Source organism: Melanostigma gelatinosum, assembly GCF_949748355.1.
Source record: "Melanostigma gelatinosum genome assembly, chromosome: 16".
In the NCBI taxonomy this organism is placed as follows: domain Eukaryota; kingdom Metazoa; phylum Chordata; class Actinopteri; order Perciformes; family Zoarcidae; genus Melanostigma; species Melanostigma gelatinosum.
In genome coordinates this window covers 13286620-13311764 of record NC_136649.1, presented here as the reverse complement: position 1 = coordinate 13311764, position 25145 = coordinate 13286620, and the positions used below count along the sequence as shown (strand labels likewise).

General features: G+C 46.4%; 1 protein-coding gene across 4 annotated transcripts in view; it reads left to right on the top strand.

Moving 5' to 3' along the window:
* The window catches only part of meis2a (Meis homeobox 2a), a 79314-nt gene extending 54472 nt beyond the window's left edge, over positions 1–24842 (top strand). For 2 of the 4 annotated variants that reach the window (XM_079287064.1, XM_079287063.1), the window contains exons 9-13: positions 35–111; positions 17141–17199; positions 18949–19059; positions 19741–19840; positions 23096–23236. In XM_079287064.1, the coding sequence (XP_079143190.1) occupies positions 35–111; positions 17141–17199; positions 18949–19059; positions 19741–19799 (306 nt within the window). In that variant the 3' untranslated portion in view covers positions 19800–19840; positions 23096–23236. Of the gene's footprint in view, positions 1–34; positions 112–17140; positions 17200–18948; positions 19060–19740; positions 19841–23095 lie in introns of all 4 variants that reach the window. The other 2 variants (XM_079287065.1, XM_079287066.1) reach the window with 2 other exon arrangements.
* Positions 24843–25145: the final 303 nt, after the last annotated feature.

The following is a 25145-nucleotide window of genomic DNA, read 5'->3' as shown; positions in this document are numbered from 1 at the left end:
TTGTGTGTGTTTCTCTCTCTGTTTGCTCCTGCAGCACCCATACCCTTCTGAAGAGCAGAAGAAGCAGCTAGCCCAAGACACGGGCCTCACCATCTTACAAGTAAACAACTGGTGAGTCAAGATTTCCGCTCGCCCTATCTCCACCACCAGCATCGCTCTGCCTTTTCATTTTCAAAAGCCTTTCGCCTCCCTCTCCCTGCCAAGTGTGAAAACCGTTTATGTACAGCCCTCCCCATCGCATGCAGACACGCACACGGAGGTGCACGCGTCGATAGACACACGGACAATCTTTGTAGCATTATTACATGTAAGCTACAAGGATGTTCTGGTGTTATCGGCGAAGTGTTCTGCGGCTAAGTCAGTGGTCTTTGTGGTTCGATGCACATGTATTCAGTGGGATGTATTTAAGGAGAAAGGCAGAGATCATAAGCTGCCCCTACAGCCCCCACACCCACCCCACCCCTTCATCCAAAAACCATACCTAGAACTGCCACTGGTGCCCCCACAAAAAGGCAAAACTGCCTTCCACCCCCTCCCTATTTTACACAAGCTATATGGTGGATTAAGGTTTTGGTGGCCTGGCCAGCATGGCCTTTGTAGATGGCTTAGCACATAACTGGGGGTGGTGGATTAAATAAAATGATCACAGAAGCAAAGAAATGATACAGGAATTACTTATCAAAATACTAGCCCAGGTTTTATCTGCAGCTTAATTTTGTTCAGTACATTCGCAGGGTGATGTTCAGATTAATTGAACTGACAGCTTCCTTTCAAATTTCCGGGAAGGTATTTGCACGGATTTCAGGTCTTACACAAACTTAATTATATGGGACCCCATTTTATCATTCTAATTCCATGTAGCGGGGGTTCTATTTACAAATGACAAGTCTGTGCCTTTTATTCACAGCTTTCCTTAATATATTTATCAAAGCGGGTTCATTTACAAAGTGCTCTATCTGTCGGGTACAGGCAGGCCGACATTAACGAAGCTTTTAGGTTTATCAGACTCGCAGCCTGACAAGCCACCCGAGGGTCAATTGATTTTTTTGGTTCTGTGATACATTTTCTTCTCATTTTTCCTGGATCACAATGAGAAACATGCCTAGAGAATTAGCCTGGTTTGTCGGCCTTATCTATCAGCCCCCTCCCTCGTCCTCCCCCCTCCATCCTGACATACTCTCTCTCTTTCTGTCTCTCTCACCCTTTTCTTTATTCCCTTCTAGCCAAGGGAAGTCAAGCTACTTAAATTGGCCACAGGAACCGCTGTTATCAGACTTTAATGCACCCTACAGTGTGGATAGCATTTCAATTACACCAGTAACCAAAGATTAGCCCCCGCTTGCCTGTTTCATGCCTCGTGCCACCGTTTCGGGACGCCACGCACCTTACCTACAGGAGCAGAAAATTGAGTTGCCTTGCCTGTGTCATGGTGATTAATGCAGAAATAGTCTGCGAGGAGAGAGAGCAAGAGAAATAGACAGAGACATCGACAGAGATAGATATAGGAAGAGTCCCTGCCTTCTCAGAGGCCATGAAATCCAAGCCTGGCACTGAAATGCCTCAGATCCATTTAATAAAAGAGGTCTGAAAGAATCTCGTGCTGGGAAACATCCTCATGAACCCTGTTTCCATACGCACATACACATAGGTGGTCATGGAGCTGCGTATTAATGTCACACCAGCCGTGTTAACAAAAACAAACCAGCAATCAATTTTCACAAATAAAGTCATTAGAGAGGCTTAGACTCTGCTGGTCTATCTCTGCTACATTCTGGTTGTTGTCAACTCGCCTGGCGGATGCGGTCACATTAATGTCTATTTGATGGTGATGGAAAGATGAGAGGCAGCGACGATGCTGAAGTCTTGTTTCCCCTCAAAGTGCTAAACCAGGCAGGACAGTGAGTAACAGTTAAATAACGCTTTGTTTGGGTTGTGCCCTGGTTTTTTCCTCTTTGGTTGGCTGCTGAGATGGTCCACCCAGGATATGACAGACCTCTGGCATATGAAATTCCTGTTTTTTTTTTGTTGTTGTTTTAAAGAAAAAAAGCTCTTCAAATTCCTGGCTGGCCCCCTTGCATTGTTCTTTAGTTCCCTTTGATGCATGGCCGCTGCCACGTTACTGAACAAAGAGAGAGAGAGAGAGAGGGAGATAGAGGGAGAGAGAGACAGAAGCAGAGGATGAGTGGGGGGAAAGGGAGGGGATGGCCGCCGTCTTCGGTTTCCAGAGCTCTCCCCCGGGGAAAGGATGTGCTGAATCAGGGCTTTGTCCGCAGGCACAATCGTAGCCCAGCGAGGGCACAAGGGTGCTCTGTGTGATAGTCAATAGAGAGTGCATCTCGCTCTCTCTCCACTTGCCCCATCAAACCTCCCCAAGCATACCCTCCAACTGGCACCTCCATATATACGTTTACCTGCAGCTCACCTGTACACACAGAAAACAAAACCCATAGTAAACAACTTTCAGCTGGTTTGAAACCTTTTGTCTCTGTACCACAGAAGACACCTGATACTATCTCGTCTATATTTTCAGCTGGCAGCCTCACCTGTTTGTAGCCCACACCCCATTAGCTGTCTGATGTTAATAAGGAACAAAGGAAAAGGTGAAAGTCCAAGATCTCACCGCCCTGGTGTTGAGCAGATGAGGACTTGATTATCCAGTTAATAGTATAGTGCGTGTGTGTGTGTATGTGCACGTAATGCACATTGTTACTAATGGGACACTGTGCTCTCTCACTATGCCCAGAGATGTTTTGTGTGTACAGTGTCTCAGGACACCATTAGTTGACCATTAGGTAGCGTGTTTGCTCTGGCCACGTTTGAGACAACTGGCGTCATGCTAACAGAACCGGGGAGTGGTCTGACATGTAATTGCATTTGTTTAAGATTGCGGGAAAAGGTGAGGGACGTGTCACACACGGCATTCTGGGATAGCCAAGTAGGTGAAACGGCAGAATTGGGTGTCTGTGCTGCTGGAGAAGCGTTCACAGTTTACAGTATCTAGCGGTATATTTGCCTGCCTCAGCAGCTCCTGGTGTCCTGCTATCAGTCTGGGCTAAATGGGGCCTGACCGAATCCTTTCATGTCTCAGCGTCAGGCCCAGCATGGTGTGCCCTCACTCACTGCCATAAACGCACACACCAACAATGCTGCCGTTATTTACCACTGCAGCAATGCACACACACACATATACAAGAATACCGTACATGCACGCAGGGATATTACACTGGCCTGAGAGATGATGACAGATGACTGAGAGAAACAGCATCTAAAAAAAGGAAGGAAATCGTCCCCTCATTATTCCCTCATCTCACAGGCAGCCAGTTTCCACGGCAGAGAGAGAAAGAGAGAGGATAGAGGGAGCGCAAGTCAGAACATGTCAGTTCTTGGCATCTATCGTGACTGACTGCTGTGCCACTGGAGCACTAATAACAATAAAGAGGGCACTAAGCCACACTCTATTTTTACTTCTCTACCTTCTCTCTACAGCCCAGGAGGGAATACATGTACAGACACACACACACACACACACGCACACGCACACACACACACACACAGGGGAGAGGCTCTAATTAGCGGCAGAAAGGAATACAATGAGTGAGTTATTAAGACACAGGGGCGGATCGCAGCCAACCTTTGCCCCCTGTCGGAGCACAGGTCACATGATAAGGGAAGGATATCCGCCAGACGACGGCGCCAAGCAGCCTGTGCCCACTGAGGAGATGAAATAGGCTCAATCTCTCCAGTCACTAAGGGCAGGGAATGGCGCACTGATTGTTTTTTTTTGTTTTTTCTTGAGAATTCGACCTCACCAGAAGGACAAAGTCACATTTAGCAACAGTCATCATATTATTCACTGTGCATTAACTGTATGTTTACAGTAAGATTTAGATATTTTAATCCATTGTATTGAGACAACTGTAAAATAAGATTAGACTACCAAAACTGCATACTTGTCTGTTCGGGTGGATTAAATGCAATGAGAGCTTAACAGAGGGGTCTAAAGGATACTACAGATAAAAGTCATTACACTCATATGCCTTCACAAGAATTTGCTTTATCTACATAAAATCCCGATTCTCCTCCAAGATTGCAATCTGCTGCACGTAGCACAGCGTGCAGATGAACTGAGTTTAGCTAGCTCGAGTCTAAACTGACTGCTCTAAAGCTCCCTTCACAGCATGTTCCCCATTCAGATCTTTATTTTCCCCCTTTCTCTCCAGCCTGCTCACAGTTTAACTCGCCCAATGGAGACGCAAAGAAGCTGTTACGGCCGGTTCACATGCAAACTGTTGTAAACGGTGAAGCACATTTGTTTGTCGAATCTGAGAACAAGAATGAGAAAAGCTAAGGCCAAACTTGTTCCTCCACTCAGCGAAGCATTTTCCGCCCTCCGTTCCCCAGTCCGAGACACTGAGAAACACTGGCTTTTATGATTTTTTTTTTTATGATTCTTTGGTTTGGCGGGCGAGCACGTAATGAAATGCAAAATAATAACGAATATTTTCCAAATGTAACATAAAGCTATGAAACTGACCCAGCCGCCTCTCTTTTCCACATTCTTCACAAGTATTTAAGTCTTATGAATCTCAGACAGATGGAGGTCCCTTCTCCCTCTCCTTCCTCTTCTCTATATCGCAGTCTCTTCGTCTCTGCCACACTGGTGGGCCAGTTGACTGAAGTTGCTGGTTATCTGTCTAACTTTGACCCAGATGGAAATGTCAGGCCTTTTTTTGGCTGCAACCAGGGACTCCCGGCAGTGGCCATCTTATGCCCCTGGCTTTCTAAATATACAGCTGGAGTGTGGAGAGGTTGCGGCTGTGTGTGTGTGTGTTTGTGTGTATTTCACTCTGGCGTGTCTTTGTGCGCCAGCATGAGTGTATATGTGAGTCTGACTGAGAGAGAGAGAGAGAGACTATCGGGGCGCTGCCAACACAGGCATCATGATCCCGCTCATTTAGGGACCGCTAATTGGCAGTTAATTAGCAGAATTGACTCTGTTGTCAGATCCCAAGTGCCAGCCCCCCTACCAACACCCCCTACCCGCTAAGTTCATTTGATCTGGCTGCTTTCTTGATGCTGTAATAATAATCCCATTTTATCCGTTTTGGAAGGAGGAACACATTTGGAAAACCATATTTTCATTATTGGCAGAGTGAAGTATAACGGCTCCCTGTTGGAGTAGGTTTCATTTTGTTTTTCATTTTGTTCCGCAGTTGTTGCAGTTCCAAATATCTGTTCGCGGTGCAATCTAGCCTCATGCCGTACTTACAGGATAAGCCATGGTAGCCTTGAACAGCTGATGCTAATGTGCGCCACGGTGTTTATGTGTGCACTCACAGTATATATGTGCTGCGTGAGAGTACATGAGCACATGCCGCCGTTGAAATGCTCGGCGTGATTAACAGGGCCCACTTCCACTTTATCAGGCACTGGGGGCACATTGGGCCATAGCATGGCATGGACACCCACCGTGACCATGGAGCAGCCCAGTGCCCACCTCGCTGTGGGTCTGGAGTTATGAAAAACAGGTGGTGCTTTTAAAAAGAATTGGCACTGTTTGGGCGATCATGCACAAAAATGAACGCTTTTTTTTAGTTGTTTTCCCATTACATGCTCAAGACTCTCCAAGGCTGTGGAATTCTCCCTGCAAAGACAGCATGCAAGGAGAACGAAGCCAGACGAGGCAAGATAGAGAGGCAAAGAGCTGAAAGAGGCATTACAGAGAAAGCATTAGCGAGAGAGATGGGAGGAGGGAGGTCTTTGTACTTCTCTGCTCCTTTTGGCTCTTTCGTTCCTCAACGGCTTGGTTTTATTGGTGGGTCGTTTAATAACAAGGGCTCTGCGTTTGAAATAAAGTCGAGCTGCGTTTGCGTGGGCGAACCTTCTTTTTTTATTTTTAAGATGGTAATTTCTGTACTAGGGGTGAGAACTGGAGAGAGGTCGAGAGAGAGAGAGAGAAAGATAAAACACTAGAAAGAGAAGAGAGGGAGGCGAGTGAGGAACTCGGAAGGAGAGCAAGAAGGGTGAGAGTGTGGGAGAGAGAAAATTCAAGGAGAATACAAGGGAGGAAAGTAGGTTAATTTATTTCATTTGCAGGAAGAGAAAGAACTTAAAAAGAAAAAAGGTTGGTGATAGTGAGAAAGAAAATGTAGGATGCTGTTTTCATGAACAAGCAGCTTAATGCACACGGGCAGCCGCAGTAAGCCTGCCAGAATCTCCCTGTGCCTGAGGCCATCTGTGAGCAGAATAGCAATTTTATTACTTTGTCATTAAACCAATTTCACAGCAGTATTGTTTGTTAATGAGCAGCCGCAAACGAGCGAAGATGTCACGTACTAGAATAGCAGCAAGATTTGTGACCCCAGTTCTCCTCTGTCTCATTCCGCCAACCTGTACCTCATTCTTATTCTTCTGCCCTTTCCGCCACCGTCTTCTTTCTTCACATCCTTACTGTCATCCTTCCTCTCTCCCTGCCATCCTCCCATCTTGCTCATCCCTCCCTTCCTCCCCCTGTTATAGGGGTCCTTGGCCCATAAAAGGGGAAACTGCTGAAAGATAAAATGCAAAGTCTATACAGTCAAGTCTCTGTTTATGAGCTTCCATTTGCCTTAAGAGCTCATTGGGACGAAGGGTTTCTTCATAGGCTTTCAGCGTGCAGCTGGAAACCCTGGGATATTGGCCTGTTATTTAGCTCTCAAGCCTGACATTGGTGCCAACAGAGGGACTAGGCGTCTCAATAGGTGCATGAGTCCTTTGGGTTGTATGCTAGACGGCATTTTTTCTGATATTTTAAAGGTGCTTATAGTATGAGTCGTGATCATTGTTTTTTTAAATGGACTTGGTTAGTGTTGGAGTGGTGTTCAGGTCAGTCTGTTTGGAACGGTCTGTTTTCACAAAGAAAGCCCTGCGCTTCAGCTGCTATGGTGCTATATGTGTCTTTATGGCTACTCGCTGTGTTTATGTTTATACAATGGAGGTCATTTGGCACAGATTTAGGGTCTTTTTGTGGCTTACGACTGAGAGAGAGAGAGAGAGAGAGAGAGAGAGAGAGAGAGAGAGAGAGGGAGAGAGAGAGGGAGAGATTTAAACTGAAGCCCCAGAGGATCAGACAACCTGAGTAGATTTGGAATAATTAGTTTTATCTGCTGAGGGAGATAGCCAGAGGAGCTGTGTGTTAGCCAAAGGGTGCTGCTATGTGTATCTATGTGGCGATGTGTTCCGGGTTGCTGAACGTTGTGTATGTGTGCATGGTGTATGTGTTTGGAGAGAGGGGTGATAGTGTGGGGGACTAAAAAGGATAAAGGTGACCAGGTGTAACAGACTGGCCTTGAGGGAGGGTGGGGGGCGGTGTGTGTGTGTGTGTGTGTGTTGGAGCCAGAGAGGACAGGATCTCCTTCTTTGGCTGAGCTCTTTAAACTCTGTGAACCTTTACAAGGTATTTTCTCTCTGTCCAGGCATGCTCGTTCCGTCACTCTCTCTTTCTCTCCGTTTCTCTTTACCTCCCTCTTTCACACTTTGCATTCCCTCCATCCCTGTATTTGGATATACAGTAACAGCATGTCAATACGCATCTATCTTTGCGAGGTGTCACATTAAAAACAACCCCCATTGACCGCCCTCCCCCTCTTTTAAGACATAATGAGAGTGAGTGTTTTTGAATATGAAAGGGAGGGAGAGTTGTAATGACATCCTTGACAATGCTCCAATGTGGTATTCTTACCTGTTGTGTGTTTTCTGAAGCTGTGATTCATGGCCTGGTGCCCATGTGGCTTTGAGGTGCAGGCTAATAAGCCCATCATGGAAGACCCTATAAATCAATATCGCCCTTTGTTTGTTGAAGCCACGCTCTGCCCCAGTTCAGGCCTGCTATGGATGAGATATCAGTGCAGAAAAGGGGAGGGAACGGCGAAGAGGGAGGGAGTCACTGCGCCTCTCCACAAAAACAATCATAATTGGACCGTGGCCCAAAATCTTGGAGATATCTAAACCGGTAATTGCAATTTGGGAGAGTTGAGAAATAAACGGTGCATCTTGCTGCCACATTTCCTCCATATGCGCACACAGACACACGTGCTTTGACGAAGTTAGCAGAGGGAGCTGGAGGAATTAGCCACTGTTAGCCAACACTATTACATGCATAACAAGATGCAGAGATAAAGAGGAAGAGCTGGATAAAGGAAGGGGGGGGGGACAATGAAGAGTACATTACCCTAATCTAGGGTTTTTCTCCTCCCAGCCTTATGAATATTTATTCTTCCCATTATCGACAATGATGTTTCAATCGGGAGATTCTGTGAGCATGTGTGGTGAGGAGGGAGGGCGGCGGAAATATATCTTTTCCCTCGTGGGGTAGACAGAGTCTGCCTTTTTAACCCATACGATAAAGCATTTTTGAGAACGGGATTGCTTTTATTTGGAGGATTTACTCATGACAGTTCACAGGCGTGCATTCAAGGCCCACATTCTGCAGTGTCGGCTGAATTGAAGAGATTGTTGTCTTTGTTTCAGGCTGTCACATGCGAAGGGGGCCAGTCAAAGTACACAGTCAGTGGTAGAGCTGATCTGAGAGGCCGAGGGCTCGCTTCAGGCCACCAGGCACATCAGAGTCCCTGTGGTCCACTCCACAGTGTCAGTGCAGCGTCTGCCAGCAGTCCTCTCCACAAACAACTGCTATTTATATCACTTGCCTGCTGCTGGGCTTTTTAGCCCCTAAACTCTGCTTCTGACCGCGCCTGCACATGTGTGTTTGTGTGCCTGTGTTGACGCGTATGTGTGTCAAAGTGATTACGTGCAATTGGAACTGAAGATGAATTATTCAGTAGGGAAGTCGGAGGCAAGTTGACAACATTTGACCAATGAGTCTCGTCACTAATATGTGCGAACGCACTTACTGAGACACATCATGGAAACGTGCTTGGTAGAAAGGCAACAGACACAATGGTGAGAAGATGATGACTTCCCAGTGGGAGGGAGAATCCCACTCCAAACACACACACACACACTCACTCACTCTCACAGGGAGACACACACTCTGAATCCTCTTCTCCCCAGTAGTCTGGCTCTTAAAGACTGCAAGTGCACCGGCACCTAAACCCAGGCATTAGAGAATCCCGACAGTCTAGGTTCAGGTGTCACTTTTTAATTGCTCAGACCGCTGTGCATTCTCACTGCCCTAAATTCATGGTTAATAGTACAGCAGCGTGAGGAGAAAAAAGTGAGAGGCAAGCGGAGAGGGAGCCTGTGCGTACATATCTACGTTCGGGGTGGGGTGGTAAAATGGGGGCAACCAGCGTGTGCAACCTCCCATTGGCTCTGCTTCCTGACTTCTGCTAATGCATTTGAGTTTGAGGAGCACAAGTTAATGTGTGCAAGTGTGTGCGTGTGTGCCCCCCCCACCCCCTTCTTCTCTTTGAGCTGAACCCATTATAGTCTTACAAAGCAGAGAGAAGTAGAGACGTTTGATATGAAGCAAAGGAAATAGATTGGCCTTATTTCCTGCCAGGCTGCTGCAGCACAGGCACTTGTGTTGCCTAGACGATGCAGGCAATTGACACTCAATTTTGTTTGAAATATCACGCCTCTATCACGCCATTATCGGCTTCCCCTGGTAATCCACAAAGCCACCTTGTTTGATATCTGACAATAAGGGGGAGTCGCAGAATCTCTCACTCGATTACCAGGCAGAGACGGGGAAAAAGGGTCGCGAATGAAAGGGAGCAGAAGACGATGGAGACGAGGCAAGGCAAGAGTGGGTGAGGGAAATGGAGATGGAAAGATAGCAGGAGGGAGGCGGGGAGGCTGAAACAGTCACACGTTTGTATGATAGCAGTGAGAAGTGTGTGGTAGCGGAGATTATACCTGCCGCCCCGCAGAGACATCCAAAGGAGCTCCACAGGCCTGGCATTGTAGGAAGAAGAGAAATCTGGGCAGTAGGGGGTGGCACTCTTCACAACTGAGAAAATGGGGCGATCTTGTAAGCACACCCTCTCATCTCAAGAGGGCTGATGGGTAGGTCGGGGTAATCATCGTGCTGGATTCAGTCTTTCTTTCCCCCAAACTCCACTGTGTGTGTGTGTGTGTGTGTGCCAGCACATCTATGTTCTATTTCCCGCTGGCACTGCATGAAAGCAGGAAGCCCTCAACCACCCAAAAGGTGAGAAACCGGCTGATGAAGTGTGAGTGTTACCTTCCAGTGCTGACGACCTCTGTCACGCGCTACGTGCTGGAACCTTTGACGGGGGCTAATATTGACATGTGCTGAATGTTTGTCAGATGCTCTTCAAACAACGCAAAACACAGCTGTTAGTCCCTCGGCTCCTGGGCAGGCAGAGAGAACCTTTTGTGCGCGTTAATCAGGTGTTGTCTTAAGGGAGGGAGCCCCAACAGTAAGAGAAGAGAGAGGCCTCGCCGACAAGGGAGGTGCGGATCAACTCTTGCCTGAATCCCGCTGTCTGGTGGTGATATTCAAAAATAACAGCGTTTGTAAAAACACTCCAGGGCAGGAGTGCCAGCCTCGAAGGAAAAGGAGGTTAATGACGGGAAATATTAGGGGACCGTCTGGGAGAGAGAGAAAGAAAGAGAAAGACGAGATGATTCCACCCTTCCTCCTGAAAACTGCCTGAGCTACGGCGGGTTAGCCATGTTGGGTTACTACAATAAGGTCTCTTTCATACAGGTGTGTTGACGCCTGGGGCAGGCTTGGCCTCGGTCCATTCCATTCACCCTGGCTGATTTGAACAATAACTATCATATCTCTGAAAAGAGAAGGGAGGGCCAAGCGTCAAAGAAGGAGATGCCTGAGAGCTGTGTCGGGGCCAAGAAAAACCCCCGCTGCCGTTGTCAGAGCTTGTTGATGTTGTCGGGCTAGTTTTTTTTTTTTAAACCCACCCCCCCTCCTTCCATAACCCTGACTTTTTTTTCCTCTTCTCCTTTCGCTCCCTCCACTTCTGCACTGGATTCTGTGTTTTTGTGCCGTAGGACAGAGTGTGGGGAAGAGACAGAGGAACAAAGTGCTGCTGTGTGGAGCAGCAGCTGCTGCTTGCCGGATCAAAGGGGCAACAAGCGTGGTCTTCCTGGCCCAACGCTGCTCTGGAGGTGTTTGACGGACAGTCAGCAGCTGGGGCCGCACAGCCCGCCATGCAGGGGTCAGGCTGCTGGACTGCAAGGCCCAGGGGTGACATGCCCTCACTGGACAGGGGGAAGAGGGGAGAAGGTGTTAGATGGGAGGGTAAATAGAGGGAGAGATGTCTATGTTTGTTTCCTTTGTTGTTTGCCTTGCTGTTGTAGTGTAGAGCCTTAATTCTGGGACTATTACTGTATATTTCTAGGATTCAAATTGTATCGGACTGTGAGGTATTGTGTCCTTTGTGACGAGTTCTTACTTATTCATCGTAATGCATAGGCGGTAGTTGAAGACTGAGAAGCATTGCACTCCACGCTGCAGTATTCCACCTCTTTGGTGCTGACAGAAAATCAGAGCGAGAAAAGAGAGACAGACAGGGAGCGAGCATGCCGCAGTGCTATTGATTTATTTTAATTAGCTGCTCGTTAAAACGTGTCAGTTTGCAACACAAATATATAATTCTTTGTCTGATTTTCCACTCAAGTCTTAATGACTCGTACTCCCCGGGTTTCAGAGAGGAATGACTTCTGCAGCGAGACTGACGGAGCAATGCAAATGTTACTCATATTGGACTGGGGAGGGGGGGGGGGGTGCCACAAAAGGGCAATGAGTGGGGCAATAAAAAGGGAAAGAAAAACAGGTCAGTGAAAGTCCATGGAATGGAGGTGAAACAGTCCCCCTTTGAGAGGCCGACAAAAGAGTCTGGAGGGGGGTACGGAGGCACAGTGGAAGAGAGAGAGAGGGAGAGAGACAGAGGTAAAACTATGTAAACACAGTGGCTGCCCTAAACGTGGGCCCTCTCTGACGTTCCTAAAAAACGATCCTGCCTCGCTCCGCTTCACATCTGCACTAAATCAAACACAGGGGGTGAGGTAATGTTCGCCCGGCTTGTGGCTCTTGACTCCTGTTTTGACTTAAAGAAGGGAAGAAGGGATAGAAAAAGGGGAAACTGTCTCTGATAGGATGAGCTCGAGGAAGCTTCCCTGTTCCTACCCTATCCGTTTGTCCATTAGCTCCATCCTGGAGGAGTAAAGCCTTTAAAACGCTCCTTTGTGATAGTTTATGATAAATCCATAGATACTGTAGGTTCAGTCTGGTGGCAAGATGTGAGCTGATTCAATCAGGGTTGTTGACACTACAGTAGATCAGTGTTGGAGGTTCAGTAGCCCCAGACTGCCCCACTGTCTGACTGGACGATAATTGGTGTTTGCTTATACGAAACACACCCTCCTCATGGGGTTAATTTGCATGCACTTCCTGGTAAAAGGACTGTGTTTTTTGTCTTTATTTTTTCTGTAGAGGGAGGGATCAAACTAAAGCCTTCCTCCTTTGATTCCACTGAGTTGTGACTCAATCGCTGGGGGTTTGGAATCTTTATTTCTGTCTGAAGCAGAAGTATGGAAGCAATGAGCTCTAATAGGAACCAGAGGATAGTCATGTTTGCAAGCAGTGATCAGGCATCGAGTTCAGCACGTTCTTGTTCAGATTGTGTTGCATCTAATCCTCCTGCAAAGACAGACAGGGGCCCAGGAATTTGACTGACAAACGGAAACTTGCCCCGATGTCCCTGGCATATGAGCTCTCAAAATGGTCATTTGTAGCCGTGAAGGCAATAAACGGTCAATGATTTCTGCGTCACAATTTCAAAGCTGCCTGCTGCGTTCACACGCTCAACCGGGCTACATTTGGAGCAGTCCGGCGGTCTTTTCTTCGGAGAATACATGTTCAGTATTTCTCTGTTTCTCTCTGCTGTCTCACTCTGGCTCGAGCTCGGTTTCTTTCTTTCATCACAAACTCGTCAAACGAGTGACCCTACTCGTGATTGGCCGGGTTCCCTCCGATCTCCACAGCAATTGGCCAGCCAAGCAGCAAGGCTCTCTCTCTCTCTATCTCTCTCTCTCTCTCTCTCTCTCTCTCTCTCTCTCTCTCTCTCTCTCGCGCTCTCTCTCGCTCTCTCTCGCTCTCTCTCGCTCTCTCTCTCTGTCTCTCTGTCTCTCTCTCTCGCTCTCTCTCTCTCTCTCTCTCTCTCTCTGTCTCTCTCTCTCGCTCTCTCTCTCTCTCTCTCTCTCTCTCTCTCTCTGTCTCTCTCTCTCGCTCTCTCTCTCTCTCTCTCTCTCTCTGTCTCTCTCGCTCTCTCGCTCTCTCTCTCTCTCTCTCTCTCTCGCTCTCTCTCTTGGCTGTGCTCCAGGGTAGGGTGGTTTGGCATGACAATATTTCAGGGAAGGAATGCTGACAACAGGAGCGAGTTACCAGGTGTGGCTGCAAGTAAGTTAACCAGAAACAAGGCTTTCTGACAGATTGAGATGAGGAAGCAAGAAAAATAAAAAATAAAATAAAAACACGAGCGCCGAGTTTGACAGACTGGTTTGCTATGATTTCATCTTCACACTACCAGCACCTTCAGTATTATTTGTCAACTTTCTTTTACGATAATGATGCATCAAAGGGTCATAGAGTTGAAGGTCTCTACTTTATGAAAGCACATGGTATGTTTTCTGAATATGTAACTTCTTCATTCGGACTCTTCTCCTGCCTCTGACCAGCCCTTACCTTTACCCACTGCACACTCGGTATAGCATAACATTGTGTGCTAGCCAGGGTATTTAACACCTAAGCAGACACTCTCTGAAGAGTGTCCCCCTCTTGTGTGTGTGTGTGTGAGCAGATATTAGTAACCAGGGATGCCGTGTTGATCCAGCCTAGCGGAGTCAAGTGGACTCCTGCTGCCCTGGCTCCATCGTTCATATCGGCCTGTATTTTCACAACACAACACTCAGAGTAAACCTAGCACTCTATGTTGTCATGGAGCAACGTTCTCGTTCTTCCTGTCGACTTGTATCTGCATGTACACATGTTTGTACACACGTGTCACTCGTTGCTTTTTAGGGCATGTCAGCGGGAAGTGCTACTGTAGGCCAATCGGCAGTAGCGTGTGAGGAATGCACCAACGGGGACATGCACATATATTGACTGATGTGCACACATAATTCACATGCACGCTCCAACGCATTCTTAGCACCGCAAGAGCAGTTTTTGACACGCAACTTGAAAATGTGTTCCAGGCTCATTGGTTTCGAAGAGACCAGTTTGCCCACGTTAAACAGCAGTGGACCGCTGCCCCCACCAGCCCGCTTTCTCCTGGCGTAATGTACACATTCTGACCTCCATGCGACCCCCTAACCTTGCCTTTAATTATTTGTTTGAAGACAGCATGGAGTTCCCATGCTGAGAGGCTGTGTGTGTTGGTGTTTCTGTGCTCAAACACTGAGCAGAGGCAGGCCATAATAAGCTCGACCACCAGATGTAGATAATAAAACATGGGCTTTTGGTTGGAGGTTTTCTGTGTCCCCTGTGAGCCTCCTGTGTTCTGGTTAGTCTACAGACACACTGGCGGTGGTTGTGGTCATGTCCGTGGTGTCGATGTGTAGATTTACAGCGCGCACACGTATGTTTTAGCGAGTGGTTGGGAATTCTGAGTCCCTGTGGTCAACCTCTGTGTCTCTCTCAGGGCCTTAGGTCCTCGGATCCGTTCGTCTGTCCGTCCATCCCAGTTTGACTGGCCTTCATCTCTGGAGGATTCCTGGTTGTGTTGTTCTAAGCACACACCATTAGCAGCTCACGGGTTGAGGGAAAACAGTGTTATCAGGCCTGGCTCTGATAATCTCAATTGGCTTTACTCAGACTGATAAAAGGTGCTCTAAGGCCACGAGAGGGGCCCTTGTTCACCCCCCACTCCCTCCAGTGCACCGCATCGCCTCTTGCTTTACTATGGCAACTTGTTTCGCGTACAAAACAGAACCTTTGTGTGTGTGTGTGTGTGTGTGTGTGTGTGTGAGAGAGAGAGAGAGATATGGTGGTGGTTGGCCAACAGGGAATGTTGACAAGAAGCAGGTCCATCTCAGAAACAGCTTGGCGGGACTATATTTGAATATCCATATGTTTGTGTTCACAGCAATGAGCTGTTTCGATGATGAAATAACACTGTTTCAAAGATAAGTAAACCTGTTCATGTGTACTCTATGTCATACATTTCCTGCAAAAACACAAGAGGACGAACACTGTTTTTAAAGAAACATCTAGAATTACAGCATACTCTCCAGTACATAGAGTATTTCCTCTGCAGTCACTGGAAACCGCATGGGCAAGTTTAACACCTGGGAAGAACATTCCTGATATTATGTGTTCATGGTTATGTCCCAGAATAGGTAACAATGCACATGGTTGTGATTTTGAGCCCCTTGGTGCGTCTAGGAAGAGAGTAAGCGGGACATATGTTTTGGTGGGTCTTGCGCTCTGATCTTAAAGAAGGGAGTGTGATACCAGGAATGTCTCACTGTTTACTTGCTTAGCTGGTTTTGGTGCTGGACGTCTCTTGAGCACTGCAGGTATTTCTGACAGCATGTCTAAGAATGCTTTGTCCTCTTTGTTCTATGGAAAAATACTTTCACACTTAATAAACCTTAATCCTCATTCCTCCCTTAAATCACAAGTCATGCATTACGATCATATCATTTCCAATCCAACTTTCATTGGCACACCCCACCTCCCTTCCTAAACTTTCGATCCCGCTCATTCTCATATGGATGCGTTTCATCTTTTTCTCTCCGGGGCCCACGGCACCCCTGCGTACCTGCACTCTGGATGCCCCCTGGCAAATGAGCACCGCGTCTCTCTTCTCTCCAACCGTGCATTTCGTACGTTTAACCATGTCACTTTGAGCCGGGCAGATTACAGGCGTTTAAGTTCATTGCAGAAGGTAAGGGCAGGTATCAGGGCTTCATGGGGGATTAGGAGCCCAAATTGGTTCCAGCTCTCCCTTCCTTCTAATGACCAGTTCTTTACCGTACTGATGGTGCCGTGGCCCGTACGTTAGAGGAGGGCGCTGGCCTGTGGGGCCTTTTTTTGGGGGGGGGGGGGGGGGGGACCAGCAAAGGACTTCATGCTGGACAGCTCCAATGTGATTTGAAACCCCTCTTTAATATCAACCACATGGCGGTACCTGCAGTGCTAAGTCCGTGCTGCGTTTTTATTACGTGAAAGTGAATGAGACAACGACAGACGGAGAAAAGGGGGCAAAAGAGGAAGATAGATAGAAAGGTGAAGAACTTGCTCAGACCGAGTGGCCAGCTTGTGTTTGACACGGCCCAAGGCATCTCCAAACCAAGTTAAAAAGGTTGCCCCTGGCTGGCATTCACCTCCGGATGACCTCCGGCTCTACACTGGAAAAGCCACAGGAGCAAGGCCGGCTGGGGAGGCTTTGTGGAGCTGCACTTATTCGCTGCTGCGGCGGTGATAAAACTTCAGACAGCCTAATTGATGGGCTCGCTGACATAACAATACCTTGTGAAAGCACGGCGTGGCCCATGCCTGGTCCTCATTTCTAGACAGCTGGAAGGGGAGCAGAACCCCCTACAATGACGCCAGAGTGGGGGTCCCACAGAGGGAAAGGGTGGAGGTGGGGGTGGAATGGTGGGGAATAATGAAAGGAACCATTTGTATCCTGCACTCTGCTAACTTAGAGCTTACTTTGAAATTCCAATGGGTGATAACACTCCAGAAACAACGTTGTTGTGGAGAAGGAGCCGTAGACAGGACACTGTACACCATGTGTAGAGTTGCTGTGTGCAAGTGGCTGCAGGAATGACAGCAGGAGAGAGGGATGTGCCGCGGCGAGGGTTCTTCTGTGCCCAGGCTGCACTTAATACTTGAGGAATGTCTCCCTGGTGCCCATAGCAACCAAACGTAATCAAAAGCTTTATTAAAAGAAGGGGGAATAGATCATAAGGAACATTAAAAGTATCCCTCGCTGGGTTCCCAAGTCAGCACACAATTGCCCTTTTGTTTGTTGCTGTTTTGTTGTGAGCGCCTCGCTCAAGGACTCGGTGGCTAATGTTGCCATTAAGTCATGCAAAACAGTTTTGTCTTTGTGGAGGCTTGTGATGAATCTCTCCGTGTGTGAATGCAGGGTGATTTAACGTTTGTTTTTCTCCTCTGTGTTTTTTCTCTGCTCTCTGCCAGGTTCATTAACGCCAGGAGAAGAATAGTACAGCCCATGATTGACCAGTCAAATCGAGCAGGTAAAAAAAAAGGAACAACCCAGTCGACGTACCACAGCTGAGTGCTGCTTCTCTCTCTGTCTTTCCCCAGCATGTAGACACCCTTTCCAAATCCTTTGCTGGCATGCACATCATGCCTGGAGCCCAGATTTTTTTAAAGGGGCACCCTACATCGCCCCCCCCCCCCCCGAAAAAAAAAATTCCTTCCACTACTCCATCCTCTTCCTCTCGCTCCCTTCATCCCCTTTTCCATTTTCTGTATGAAATAGGTTCAGCAATGGGTGCGGGCCGTTTGCTGATTGACTCTAATTGGAGATTTCCCAGTCTAAGTGGAGAGAGAGGTATATTAGCACCCTCTCTCTGAATTACTAATTGGACACAAGAGGAGTGCCAGAATTGCTAGCAGCAATTCATGAGTTATCTCGTCTTTAAGGCTGTTTTGGGTTTTTTTGTTGTTTTCTTTACAGTCTAGGGTTAGGGGGCGATTCCCTTTACTTTTTCTGCTGCGTTTTTATTTTATTCCCTCAAGAATCACTGTTCTGAATTTTAATATGAAGTAGTCATTCAGCACGTTTCAAACATCAAGACCGCTACATAGCTGCTTAGACACATTTGTAGTATAACAGTATCAGTTAATGTATTTTCAGTCATGAAAGCTGCCCTTAGGAGGAATAATGAGTTCAATAATATGCCTTGATTAAATCAGATCTGATGTTTTGATTTAACGCCAACACAGGGAGAGATTTTCATTTCTTAAAAACAGATTATGGAAAGCTTCAAATTGTTAATTGATTACACATTTATTTCCCATATCTATTGTGGTCAGATTACAAAAAAAAGCACCAACTGAGTAGTAAACACGCCACTCTGTGATCCCGTGGAATGATTCAGTCACCCTAAGCTTCATTGACTTTGGCATTACCAAATAGAAGCCAAGTAATTTGTCTCAGGGAGGGAAAAGCTGTTATTGTTGATTAGCAAGCTTCCCCGTCTTATAAAGGTCCCCACACACACCGGGGTGGAGATTGTTCACAGCGAACATGAGCCGTGATTAAAATGAGATGCACTTACAAATGTGGGTGACTCTTTCTGCAATTGAAGCACTCTAGTGTGGAATATTTGTTAGCATGCAACCGATGTGTGCCAATCAGCAATCCCTACAAAAAACAGCATGACGAACAGGTCCCCCTAATCTTTGCGAACGACAGATTATCCAAGATTATACCGCTATAGTCCTAGAATACACTGTTTTCTACAGTCTCCCAGCAGCATCAGTTCATTAAGGCTAATAGCAGGCAAAACAAGATGCAACAGCGAAAATTGATTGCTACTGATTCTTCTGTATCATAACAGATAATCAGGTAAATCATTCAGAACATTCAATAATGTTCAATTAGAGTTATGTTTTGTCGAGGAGTAGATGACTGTTGACTTGAGTACTGGCAGACATTCTTCTCATCCTGTCAAACTGCATGCTTTCTTTCTGAGAGAACAATGTGAATGTGGTTTTGAATGACACTGGTGTGTGTGTGTGTGTGTGTGTGTGTGTGTGTGTGTGTGTGTGTGTGTGTGTGCTTGCATGCATAGGGACCTACTGTATGCGTGTTTGCATGCCACGCATCAGTCAATGCGGTCCACAAACATGAGCACAATGTATTTCAGTATGTTTGGGCTGGAGCTGGGACAATTGCTGATTGTCTGGTGTGTTTTCTCTTCTTCTCCCCCCCTCCCCCCCTCCCTTTTTCATGTCCACGTTTTGACTACAATCAGGTTTTCTTCTTGATCCTTCAGTGAGCCAAGGAGCAGCATACAGTCCAGAGGGCCAGCCAATGGGCAGCTTCGTGCTGGATGGTCAGCAACACATGGGGATCCGACCAGCCGGTAAGCCCGTCCACCTCTCTTCCTGCGTCCATGTTCCCGCATTCCTTCTTTACCAGACACCAGTTCCACCCTCGGTTATCGCACAGCTGATCAACGCTGACCCTCTGGTCTGTAGCATGAGATTTAGTCATCTCAGCACGGCGCAAGTCCCGGAGTCAGCCACGTAAACCTAATACTAACAACTGCTACACAACCACAATAACACTTCTCTTTAAAAGTCTCCTCACTGTCCTCCAGACTGTCTGCTGCCTGTCTTGCTTGGCATGCCATGCAAAACACTTACCACTTCTTTACATCTTTCACCTCCCTAATAATTTTCCATCTAACGCTAACCACTCATCCTGTCTCACACTAAATCAGGAACTGATTCCTCTTTTTATTTGATTGATATTCATTTGGTTTTAGAAACTTTTGTTTTAAACATTTTCCTGACTTTTCCTGATATTTTTGAAGTGATGGTGCTCTCTTGAAGTACTATTTTGATTATATACCACTCTTGCACAGCAAACTAGTTTCAATGCACAGGCGTGTGTGTGCCTTTAAGAGTAATCAACCCTGCCAGAGGACCATGTATCCTGGGTGTGAAGGACGTGGTGCTGGTTCCGATCACGGTTCTCCTCTCACCTCTCTGTGATTCAAACTCCTTCTGACCCTTCTCTGGCGTTTATCTTCTCTTTCTAGGGCCTATGAGTGGAATGGGGATGAATATGGGCATGGATGGGCAATGGCACTACATGTAACCTCCATCTTGTAAAGCAAAACGCAAAGAAAAAAGGGGGAAGTAAGTACTGGGCTCTTTTCCTTGTTGTATTTTTCATTTATTTTCTTGGGCTATGGGTTTTATTTCTTTCACCCTCTATTCCCTTTTATTTCACCCGCGCTAGCCCTTCTCACACTTGCCATCATTTTGCAGCAACCTCCGACACCCTACTCCCTAGCATCAACAAACAACATGTTTTAGCATGATGCTTTTAAGGGTAAGGGGGGGGGGGGGCAGTAGTTAAGGATGAATTTAAGACTTGGGAAAAAGGGGGAACCGTCCTGGGACAGAGAGGAGCCGTCGGCACTTGTGGCGCCAGACAACAGGAACAACAACAAGAAGTAGGAGGAGAAGAAACAACCTGGCATGGCATGTGCAAATTTATTTATCACAACAGCACCATCGCTCTCCCCATCCTGGACAGCCAATGCAAATGTTGGACATTTAGGGAAAAAATAACATCTCCTGGGGGAAGGGGCTGACGGGGAGAAATTAAGCAGGCTCCAGTGAAGCGATAAAGAAGGAGAAGTGAAACTGTCCTCAGAGTGACATAAATCTGTCTGGGAAAGGATTGATGCCCAAATTATCTTATATGCAAAGACGGGAACACCGCAGTACATTACGGTCCCTGAGCGAGATATACGGGCCGTGGGTGACACGGCCGATCCTTCACTGGGGGTTTGGTTTGAGCTGTGTAAAGGGAGGAATGAGTCTGTGTGTTTTGATTATTTTTTACTGGAGGGAGACGATTTAAGGGGGGGGCCGGGGCCAGTGACTATAGCCTGACCTGAGACTCACAGACAAGAGCAGGGGAGACATTGAGATAAATTTATACGGTTGTAGACACAAGCATGACTGCATCTAAAAGGAGGGAATCTCTTTCACACATACAGATATAGTCTCTGTGTCGCTGTAATTCTGTCTCTCCGGCTCTCTCTCTCTCGCACACACACACACACACACACACACAATCCCCATTCAGCTAAATGGCTGCAGTCTGATTAAGCTGGCCATTCCACCTCCCGCTTGTGCCACAGTGCTGACATTTGAAAAATCAAGACATATCACATCCCAAAGGCGGCAGGGCAGAAGAGATTTTATTTTAACACCTAAACTCCCTTGCCCAATGAGGCACAATATAATAACACTTACCTTGATTAAAAGAACCCTTTATATGTAAATGGCGACTGAATTTTCCAAAGGGTCACAGCGGCAATTCTGCCGACAGAGATCATTTCACCCCTCTAGTCTTTGCTTCATCTCTCTCTCTCTCTCTCTTTCACCCTCTGTTTCTCTCCGTCTCTCGCTCGTTTTCTCTCATCCCTTCCTGTCTTTGCTAATGGCAGCAGGAAGAAAAAAAAATCAGGAAGCAATGTTCCCTAAAACAGCCACACAGAGACAACATTTGCTCAGGTTGGCTAATTCTTAATATACGGCTATATAATTTTGAGACTATTTAATTACGTAACATACTTTATGCTTCATGACCAATTACATTAATAGCTCAATACAGAGGAATATTATCCTCTCTTGATTTGATTACACAGCCACACAATATGGTATTTTGGTACTTAATTATGGCCAGCCATTGAGCAGGACCGCTGTGCCATAACAGAAGTGCACAGCCAGCCAGGGAGGCAGGCATGCAGAGAGAGAGAGAGAGAGAGAGAGAGAGAGAGAGAGAGAGAGAGAGAGAGAGAGGCCCAGTCTGTCCTCAGTTATTGTCTTCAGATGGTTTTACCACTCTTGTTAATAAAGGAGGGGGTCTCAGATCTACTTAACAGAATGACTGCAGCTTACAAGACTGGAGATTACCAGCTTACAGTGTCAAAAACATCTGCTGGGCCTTTTAACAGGAGCTGCTCTAGGTTATATGGAGGTGAGGGCACCCATCATACCCCAACACCCTGAATGATTTACTTATTTTATGACCCCAGTAGTGAGGTTTTAAGAGACCTGCTCTGACAAACATGTGCATTTCAAATGAACTGACATGGAAAGGGAGTATTAGAAAATAGCACAGCTTTCAACCAATGAGACTGGTCATTAATCTTGGCCTTTGCTGTCCTTTTTTTCTTTCTCCTCTCCCCTTTCTGTCCTCCTCCTCCTCCTCTTCCCCTCACCGGGGCCCTCCAGTGTAATTTCTTAATTGCAGTGTACTAAGGTGGAGGAATGCAGAGAGTGAGCATGCCTAGTGACCTCACAGCGACCTCTCCCCTCCTATTACAGCTCCTAATCCCCCAGGGGTTCACATTACAAAGCAGGTCGGCCCAGACCCAATCCCAGACCCCAGGCCCCCTGGCTCCAGCGGGACCCCCTGCTCTCACTCGCCTCTCCCCAAGGTCCAGGCCTTTAGACCAGCCATGTTCCCATACTACAGTCCCAGGCTCCAGGAGCAATCCCCCCCCCCCCCCCCCCCCCCCCACATCTTACCTTTTTTGTTTCTGATTTCAACAAACAGCCGTGTGAAAAGCCAAACAGTGGCACTGCTGAGCCAGCTCTGTGTCCTGGGTCCTGTCACAGTATGAGAGATGCCAGCATGCTGAGGTCTCTACACATAGGAAGTGAAGTACATCTGAGGGGACATCAGTATGCCACCCCTGCATTTCCTTTCTTTTCTCTTTTAACTTCCTTTTATCTTTGCTGCTCTGTTTCCACTTGCAAAGCCACACTCCGTGCATCTAAGAGCAGAACTTTGTTTCTGCTTTAAATGCTTTCATTCAGTGGAACTGAGCCTTTATGGCTCTCTGTCTTGTTGATTCAGCTAACTGACTCCTACATTATTTAATACCTTTTTTTTCAGGCATTCTAAATCAAATATGTTCACAGAGGCTCGTCCCCTTGAGAGAATGCCTGTTCGGTTTGTCACTTAAGTCAGCTGGGGAATTGACTGTTCCACTTTTAAAAGTATTAGCACTTCTCCACATCAATACGGCTGGTTGGTTTTCCTCACTTCCTCCAGGACGGCAGTGTCTGTGGATGACTGAGGATCATTTTCCAACCTGAGACCTGACCACAACCTCCATTGGGCATTGTAAACCACTCACCATAGCCCAAAATAGCCCAGTGCAATAATGTCTCTCTTTACTTGTCGAGGCTAAAACCTCTGCAGTCACAGACGCAGTGTCATAAAAGCCGCTCCGCCCTTTGTTGTTGAAGTTGCGGGTTTAAATTGAGTTAAGCCCTGTTAATGGAGAAGGAACATGTCAAAGAAGAAAAGTTGTATTGAGTGTGTAAATTAATTTCACTCTTCCTGTCTCTCTCTCTCTCTCTCAGGTCTGCCAGGCATGCCAGGGGAGTACGTACCTCAGAGCGGTCCTATGGGCATGAGCATGGCCCCATCAACTTACACCAACCCTCATCAGGTGACCTCTCACCCTTCCCAGCTCCGACACGGACCACCTCTCCACGCGTACCTGCCCGACCACCCCCACGCCCACCACCCTCATCACCATCCCCACCACGCCATGCTGATGCATGGAGGACCCTCATCGCACCCAGGAATGACCATGTCTGCACAGAGACCCCCTTTGCTCACTCCCATTGACCCCAGTGCTGGAGGACAAGGCCTGGACATCCATGCCCAATAGTATAAGGGAACTTTGCTACCATGACAACAGCAGCTACGAGAAAACAGTGTAAAAAAAAAAACCGAAAGCAGCAGCCCACAATAAAGCCTATTTGGAGACTATTTTTAAGAATAAAAAGCGAACCCTTTTGACCAGAATTTGACACTTAAGAAACAGAATTCCAGATGAGCTGTGATAATACTTTTTTTTTTTTCTTAGACTTGTCAATTTTGTTACTTTCATCCAAACGGAGGACCAAGCTGACAAGAACACTTTGTAAAGTCTTGGGCTTTTGGTAGAGATCAACAGAGGATGTTTTGACGTACACGTGTGCAAAGAACGGACAGATGCACACACTCAAAGACACACACTTTTCGCACACTCACTCACACACAGCATCATAAACATGTTCAGTACACTTTCATGTTGACGCGCTCAAACACTTCTAAAACAAAATCACTCTGGAAGATTTAAAAAAGAAACAACAGAAGGACTCCAAGAGTTATAACTACTGTAGTATAAAAAGTATAGATAAATAAGTTAAAACTTGTGCATTTTTTTCGTTGATCACATGGTTTATGTTTCCTGAGCTAGTTTTAGAATTAAAGGTTAACCTTTTCTCTCTCACACTGTGTGTGCTCCTTCCCGGAGGAGAAACTGTCTCGCAGCACAACACTATAAAAGAAAAAAAAACGACAGCAATCAGGTCCTGTCCCCCATAAGACCAGGGCATGATGGGAGAAGGCTGCTAAATGACACCGGATCTCTCCAGAAGATTCAGTTTGAACATTTGTCATGCCCCTCTTTTTTTGGTTCATGAATGAATGTTGCCCTGTAGGTTTTAAAGGAGAAAACAAGTTCTGTTTGAATTGCCCAAGCACTGGATTGTGTTGGTTTTATACATTTTTATTTTAATATTATTTTATTTTTTTGTACCCTGGACTCTCATTGGTAAGAGCCTCTTGAAGGAAGCTTAATAGTGGAAAAGCAACATCCTACGGCGCTTCTTTATCTGCGGATCAACATTCTTGCCATAAGGACAATACTGACACAAACGTTGATTCTGCGGCACTGGAGAAGCAATTGATGGTTGATGCACCAAAAAACCTAAAACTAAAAAAAAAAAAGGAGAAAAAAAAAAACTAAATTATGAACTCAATGCTTTTTTGGGGGGGGCGGGGGTGCGGGCGGGGGGGGGGGGCTGAGAGAATATTGTAACAAACTTCGTACAGAGTTCAGTCTATTAATTGTTTCATGTTAGATATTCTATGTGTTTACCTCAATTGAAAAAGAATGTTTTTGCTAGTTTCAGATCTGCTGTGGCATTGATATTGTATGTCCATGAATTCCTTCCTTTTTCAGCACGTGTTCCTCACTAGATGATAAGATGCCGTCTCCCTTAAGCTTTGTCAAAAATACATTAAATACTTGTATGAGGACTGTGACGTAATGTTTAAAAGGTGTTCAGTCACAAATGCTGTAATAAATATTTCATTTTTGATTTTTGTTAGACGTTTGTGTGATTAACTGTGTTATAAACAGAGTTGTTATCCACATCATAGTAATAATACGAATTGGTTTATTATTATTATTATTATTACTAATATTATTATTTGTATTATTATTGTTTTTTGTCAACAAGGCCTCAAGTTTTACTTTTGTAAATGATCAGAAAATACAACAGTCAAGCTCCCACTTTTTCCAGCAATCTATTTGCAGTAGCTTGTTTTAACCACACTGCCCATTTAGTTATTGAA